Below are 7679 nucleotides of genomic sequence, written 5' to 3' on the forward strand. Positions count from 1 at the left end.
CATGGGCCAAGCCAGATCAGCTCTAATGAGAGAACAATGCTATGAGCTGGATGAAAGGCTCAATCTGTCAAACTTCATCATGGCTATTTTAAAAATAAACTCTGAGGCATTTGGTTCTCCATGAAGTTTGTAGCTGCCTGCCAACTGGATCCCTGAGCTGCAGGACTGTGACCAAGTCCCTCCTCTCCCCAGCTTTCTGTCTTTACATAATCTTAAACATGAGGGGTTGCACATACTGCTTAGGAAGGACATAAAAAATAGACTGATAATACCAAGTGTCTTTGTCCTCTGAGAAGCACAGTGACACATTTGCCCTGTTATTTTGGCTGTTCTATTTGCTGGGACCTGCTGGTTCTGCAGGTGCTGCTTCCAAGGCAGTAATTCTCCCCTAGTCGTTTCTGGGTGGCTGTAAGGGAGGACAGGAGCAGCTCAGTTGAGGGCATGAGCCTCCTGTGTTCATCCTCCCAGCACTCACCTCCCCATCCTCACTGTGCAGGAGTGAATCCATCTCAGCATTCTTCAGTCCCAGTGGTTTGATCAGGAATTTGGGCTGTTGTAGGTGTGAAAGGGGCTGAAACAGGCTGGCCTACAGCAGCCCTCACCCTCCCTTGTTGGGAACTCTGCCATTCAGAAGGGGCTGGCAGGGTAGCCTTGCCTTGGGATGGCCCTGCACAGCTTGGCTGATGGGACAGAAAATATTTACAGCATTGGGTGCCTGCAAGCACATTAACTCTAGATCCACAAGCTCTTTGCAGTGGATAAATTCAGTGCTGTTCACCTGTAAAGAAAGATGCAGATTTATTTTAAGTTCTGGATATGTGACTCTCTTGTCTGGCCACTGCTCCTGTCACTTTGTAATTAGGGGGAGGGCAGGGACAGGCTGCATGCCTCAGTAGATGCATAGCAGCAATATGCTGTTGATCCTGATGGAAAACACTTATCCAGAAGCTCCTGATAACTACTCCTACAACTATGATTACCCCTTCTACTACACAGAACATGGGCAAGTGCTTCCTCTTTGCAGGAAACAGCAGGCAGGAGGGACAGCAGGAGGCCAGGTTATTTCAGACAAATTCAAGATCTTAAAATGGGTGAATGGCAAGCTGACAGCCTGGGTCTTTACCCTTCTAAGTGTGCTTTCTTAAAAGGCATGTGTTTTGTGAAAGTGGGGAAAAGTTAAAAAAAAAACAAAAAAGAAAAATAAATAGAGCTTGTCTTGAATCATTACAAGTCAAACTGGTTATATTTTTAGAGATATGTAACTGTACTAAAAAGTTTTCTCAGTGTTCAGAGGAAGGCTGAGGAAACTAGGCAGATTTCTAGGTGCTCTCAGACTCTCCCATCATGAGAGAATTTCTCCTGGCTCAGGATGCATGCAGCTATCTGTGGCCAAGAATTTGGAACCCTCTCTACCCTGCCAAAGGGGTGTCCCTCTCCCAGTCCCACCCCTGAACTGCACTTTTGTTCCTTTTTGTTGGCACCAGCAAAGTCTGCAGCAAAGGCAGAGCAAGGACACAAATCTCAGGAGCTGCTGAAATGCAATACTGGCTGTAAATACACATGACTTTATTCTTTATCATGTCCTGCCTTCAGGATTTGTGACCAAAGGCCATTTTGCTTCCTACCTGTGCTTTTTTTAGCAGATCAGTAATAACAGCAAACCAACCAGGAGTCTGCCTCTCCAGCTCCAAGGTGATGATCACCAAAACCAACGTGGAGCCCTTAAACTGCACAAGTTGGTGGCAGGCCATACAGTGCTGCAGCTGCTTGGTCAAGAGTGCAACGTGGAGGGAAGGATTCCTCTGAGGCAGTCTGGGTGGGAGATGGGGCCAGCTGGTCATCACCATGGCATGGAACTGCAGAGAAGACAAAGTGTACATATATATATACACACATATATATATATGAAAAGAAAAGCAGAGGTTAGTGAAGTTTATATGTTTTCATGTCATCACCCAGAAGTACAGATGAATTTCATCTCATATCAGGAAACCTGAAGGCTTCCCCCACCCTTTTTTTTTTGTGTTTCGTGTTCGTACTTGCCAATCATTGAACTGTTTTTCTGAGGTGATAATGAATGTACGAGGTCTATGTTTCCTAACAATTTCTGAGGTTTCTACATTATCCAGATTGCTGTCCAGGAGATTCAGTTCAGGACAGCAGCTCCAAATCCAGTAAAACCAGTAATACTGAACTCTGAATTCACCAAGGAAACAAGCACCTATGAAAGGCAGTTTTCACAATCAGCAGCCTAATATGGCTTAATATTTGCACATAATCTTAAAATAGGGATCCAGGATATGTTCATATCACATGAATTTTGCCTTACTAGTACATGATCATTTCTTGAAGACAAAGTTTCATTGTTTCTATTAAATGTTTAGTAACTGCAATGTGAACTAAGTGCCAGACCAGGGTAGTCTCATTGCATAAATGATTAGTGGGATGAAAAGGAAAATGGTTTAAGAAAAAAACCTATGTGGGAAATGTAGCAAAACTCTGACAGCTTTGTATGTACAGTATTAAGAGAAGGGAAATAGTTAGAAATATTTTTGCAGCTTGTATTAAAAAAAAAAAGAAGGCATATAGTTGTGCATTATGAGAATCTTTTTAATGTCCTTTCAGTTCTCCTACAAAGACAAGAGTAAATTTTTTTGAGCAAAATAGAAGGTTTTAAATAGTAGAAAATTTTAAAAAGTTTTAAAAATATAATTACTGTAATATTCTTTAAAAGGCTTGAAGATAGGTAGGAATAGGTAGTTTGCCAAGAATCTTGGGAAGGATGTGTGGGTGGGTGTGTGTGTGCGTGCATCTGTGTTTTTTAGTCTTATTTGATAAGGAGTTGTTTCTTTAAAGAAAAAACATTGCAAAATGTAGTGCTTACAATGTTTAAGAAATCCATTGGTGTTTCTGTGTAAAGATCCCACTGAAGCTTATCCAGAATAATTCTTTTCATTCTCAAGATCTCGGCTGGAGAGTGTTTACATCTGCTCTGCACTGCTAGCGTCTGCACTGATGGTATTACTGTAAAAAACTTTTTAAAAATTACAAAAAAAAATAAAGAAACCAACGTCCTATACAGTGCTGTGTGTGCTTCTCTGTATTGTGAAGTGATCTGACGAGTTTACAGAAGTTTATTTTAAGCAGAATGCTCATTCAGGAGATCTCATCCTAGGTACCTCCCATCCTAAATGAAGGGCGGTCCCTGCTCAGCCCAGGGCAGCTGCTGCTGACCCAGCCCACAGCAAGAATGATGCCATGAGCCCCCCAGTGTGGCAGCAGTGATGCACCTTCCCTGCTACCACTGGTTTTACTCAGAGGAGGGTTCCTGCCAACCTGTTTTACAAGGCCTGCTGTGGTTGTCTTGTTTCCTGTGGTCATTGATACAGCTTATTCTTTGTAGTCGAGAGGAAAAGAACAATAACCTCAGTGTAACACCGCCTAAGAAAGGCTGTGAAGAACATTTCACTACCACAGTGGCTGTTTGAAGAGATGTGTATGTCTGACTCCAGCTCCTGGCTTTCGTCTTCTTTTGCAAACCAGAAGGAAGAAAGGAAGAGGAATGCAATCTGAAATGCTTGTAGCTAATGCTTGTAAATGCCTGCAGAAGTCTATTTGCCATGAGAGCTATCCTGTGTAATTTCTCACTGACTGCTGACTTTATTTTCTCATCTTGAGGTGCAGACATGAGTCAGTTTCTCACTGAGTTCAGAAACCAGTTTTGGCTCCAAGCAAACTCATCTATTTCAAGCTTCCTCTGAAGAGTCTCTGCTCTGTCACACCTGCTGTGCCCTCCCAGGGGAAATGGGAATTACAGCCCTCTGATGGGCATCTTGACTGTCCCCTCAGACTAAGCTCTACTGTGAGCCATGGATTCTGAAAAGAGGAGAGAGGTTTGGGGACAGGACAGAAACACATCCATGACATAAACAAAACCAAGTCATCCATAAAGGTCACAATTCTTTGGAGCAACAATGAAACAGGACTGAAAATGCTACTCTCACCTCTTTAGGAGTACTTAGGGTACACAAATTAACACTCCTTCATTATGTCCAAGTTGATGAAAGATCTGGAAACATGAACAACTTTTAGTGTGTTTAAAATGAAACATACGGACCTCATCTTCATTGGTTTCTGCTGCAAGGACAAGGCAGGAAATTGCAATGCACTGCAGATATTTTAATTGGGCCTGAAGGGAGAAGAAAGTGAGTAAAGAAGATGATAAGAGTCTTGGGGGAAATAATTGTCATCCTATTATACATACAAAGTTTCAAACTTTTATTTAAGTTACAGTTGTTTCTGAATTAGTTTAGCTACAGAAGCTGGAAATAGAACAAGGAAATTCTGAGTGACGCAGAATAAATCCTCTTGTAGATGCCATTTTTATTCATGTGTCTCACAACTTTTAGACTCTGCAATGTCACAGTATTTACACTGCAATGTTGCTTCTCACTTTCAGATATTGGTTCAGGTTGGACTTCTTCAGGAAGAATTTCTTCATGGAAAGCGTTATTAAATATTGGAATAGGCTGCCCAAAAAGATGGGAGAGTCAGCATCCCTGGGGGTGTTCAAGAAACAACTAGATGTGGCACTTAGTACTATTTAGTTGATAGGGTGGTGATCACTCAAATGTTGGACTTGATCTTAGAGGCCTTTTCCAACCTTAATGATTCTGTGATTCTATATGCCAGTATCAACCTAAATAGAATGGGGAGCTGCAAGGCTCAGCTCAATTCCTACCTTTGCTGTAGCTTCAGTGGCAGAAAAGCTCAGCCCCACAGTTTAATTGAAAATAGTAGTCTAAAAACCAGAATATTAGAAGTGATAATGCGAATAATTTCTGTTTAGCAGAGAAAACCAGATGAGTTCTTTGTACTTACCACAGCAGTTGGACTAAGTTCACACAAACAATTCTAATGAGGTCAGTGGAACCTCATCAAACACTCAAGTTCATACATGTGTGTGTATATATATATTTGCTTAATGGCCTTTCCCAGCAACGACCCTGACTGCTCCCTAAATCTGCTGCCAAACATCATCCCTGCTTTGTGTATAAACTGCTTACATGCTCCTTACATTCCCAGTCAGTAATCTAGCCAGGGAAAAGCTGACAGAGGTCTTTACCTTTACTGATGCCAACAGCCTGTTGAAGATGCTGGTGGCTAAGGCAAACGTTTAAGGGTAAAACTGGAACTGGGAGCTGATTTCTGGAATCCAGAGAACTGCTTTTTTGTAACCTGACAGAGAGATATCTGTGCCCTGAGGAGAAGGAAAAGTTAGAAGAAAAATACAGTTAGTGCTTTGATGATTTTGTTAACATATCTCCAAAGGAAGACTCAAATCCTTTTAAGCGCTCTAATTAGCATTTTAGATGGCTAGAGGCTTGAAATTAAGGAAGTTGTCAGCTGTGTCCACAGAGGGAGGGCAAGGGCATGTTTTGGAGCAGTTTAAAGCGCGTGTTCCACTCAGCCAGCCTCAACAGAGAAACTGGAGTCAGGAGTAGGTTTTGATTTACTCTGCAAGAGTTTTTTAACAGCCCTTGGATTTGCTGAGTGTTGGGACCAGAGCCAGGTTTGTGACTCCCCAAAGGTACATGGCAAAATGTACTGAGTTTTTTCCTTCTTATATCTTACTTGAAGCCGCATTCAGGTGAAAGAGAGGACTGTGGCTGCTGTGAGAACAGCACCCAGGAGCCATGGAACACACCTGAGCATTGTTGCAGGAGAAGTAAAAAGGCCAAGCAGCTACACAGAATAGACAAAATTAAACACCAACTTGTTTAATATTACTCATCCCATTATCTGTTTCACTATTTTGCTTAATTTGGTAGTAAAGGTACTGTGTAAAAAGTAGCATTTCTAGACTGTTGCAAAGAGGAGACAAGGCTGTTAAGGCACTTCTGCGCATTCTTCCATGGTTCTGATGCACTTACAGAAGCAGCCAAGCAAAACTGTTTTGCATTGTACACAGAGGCCATGGAGCCTTGTAGCTTCCTAAGGCAGCTTGGAATGGGGCTTGGTTTCTGTTAGGCCTCAGTGAATTCCATCTTCTCCCACCTTAACAGATGGAATTCACAGACAGTGCTGAACACAATTAATGTGTCAAGTTTATGGTTTTACCATCAATTGGTTGCTCTTACCTGCTCTACCACATTATCCCAAACTATTTCACATTTTCCAAAACTACTTTTCTGACTGAGTCAGAGCAAAATGCAAAGCCCCTGCTTTATACAAGGCATCAATAAAATATAAAATGGGATAAATACAGACCCTTCTGCCCCTCCATTCCTTAAGCCCAGCCCATGAGGGATGACTTTTGCATTCAGGTGAATCAGATGGCATGATCAGCACTGCATCTTTGCAGAGTCCTTTAGGGAATTCCAAAGAGGATGGGGAGGATACCTTCACAGTGGGATTCTGGAAAACTGGCACTTTTCAAATGCTGGCCTCTCTGGCTAAGGCATTTTCCAGAAAAAAAGGCAAGTTGTGACCTCTCTATATGTCCAGGACACTTCATGGCAGCTGTTTGAACCAGTTTCCTGATGGGAGCCACTGACAAAACCAAACAAAATTATGAAACAACATCCCAGCTCCTTGTGCTAAAGATTATTTCCTCTTTTGATGCCTTTCCAGTGCTGAGAACTGAGGAGCAGCCACAAGACTTGTTTGTTTGCACACAGAGCAATCCTGATATGCATATTTCCCCTGGAAGTTCCTGATGAAAGAAAACATGTCAGATGGTTGAACGACAACACAGCCCAGCTTCTTCACTGCTGGGCTGTGTAGTGGCTAGAGAAACCTTGGGTCAAGCAGTCTATGTTACTCCATTTATCCTGTTTCACACATTTGGCTCTCAGTTTGCTGAGCTATTACTCTGCAACCTGTTAACACCTGATTTCAAGTTTCTGGCAAATAGAGGCTTATGGTTTCCATACAAAGGGTCAAAGATGACTGTTCTTAGGAAGTTTATGAATTCCCAATTAAGTATTCCTCAGACCAGTTTAATATTTGGAGATACCACTTTGGAAATTCCCCTTTCCAGACTAAGGGGAATATTTACAGGAAATAAACATCTCTGAATCATATCAGTACCAAGTGAATGAGAACATCCAGCCTGAAACTATTTCAAGGCTTACATTTTGGTGTCTCTTTAACAACAGAAACGAGACGTTACTAGATATAAAATTCTTGCTTTTCTTTCCAAGGAGTGGTGAATGTGGGCATCCTCACAGTTTTTTTTCTGGAAGCTCACACCATTATCTCTGCAGTTCCATTAAAAAACCCCAAAGCGGCATGAATCCTCTGGAAACTGCTCTACATTTCTAAAGCTGGAGCTCTGTGAGGTTTCCCTGAAAGCAGGAACCACATATGACTAACTTCGGCTGCCACTGGATGTCAGTCAGAACATCCAAAGCCGGACCATTTCACAGAGGTAGAGCTGGCAATGATTTATCTGACGGCTTTGATGCACGGAGAAGTTTACTCTTGTGTAGCTGGGGGGAAATAATAATAATTAAAATCTCGCCCTCTAGCTAGTTTCGACTGTCCTTGAGAACGACACCGAGCAGCTCCCGCACCGCCAGCGCTCAGACAGCCCCTCCAGCCCTGCAGAGCGCCCGGGGGGCGATGGGGACCCCGTCCCGTCCCGACCGCACCACGTCCTGACCCTCCTGGCCGGG

The 7679-nt window shown here is 42.7% G+C and overlaps 1 protein-coding gene across 1 annotated transcript; it reads right to left on the reverse strand.

Moving 5' to 3' along the window:
* Positions 1 to 388: 388 nt before the first annotated feature.
* On the reverse strand, positions 389 to 6639 carry CCNI2 (cyclin I family member 2). The gene is given in 8 exon segments (XM_031055185.1): positions 389 to 406; positions 656 to 778; positions 1626 to 1856; positions 2885 to 3024; positions 4114 to 4189; positions 5126 to 5260; positions 6403 to 6471; positions 6473 to 6639. Coding segments are annotated over 8 exon segments (837 nt in total). The 5' UTR covers positions 6518 to 6639.
* Between the last annotated feature and the right edge of the window lie 1040 nt (positions 6640 to 7679).

This window comes from Geospiza fortis, unplaced genomic scaffold (assembly GCF_000277835.1).
Source record: "Geospiza fortis unplaced genomic scaffold, GeoFor_1.0 scaffold55, whole genome shotgun sequence".
Classification (NCBI taxonomy): domain Eukaryota; kingdom Metazoa; phylum Chordata; class Aves; order Passeriformes; family Thraupidae; genus Geospiza; species Geospiza fortis.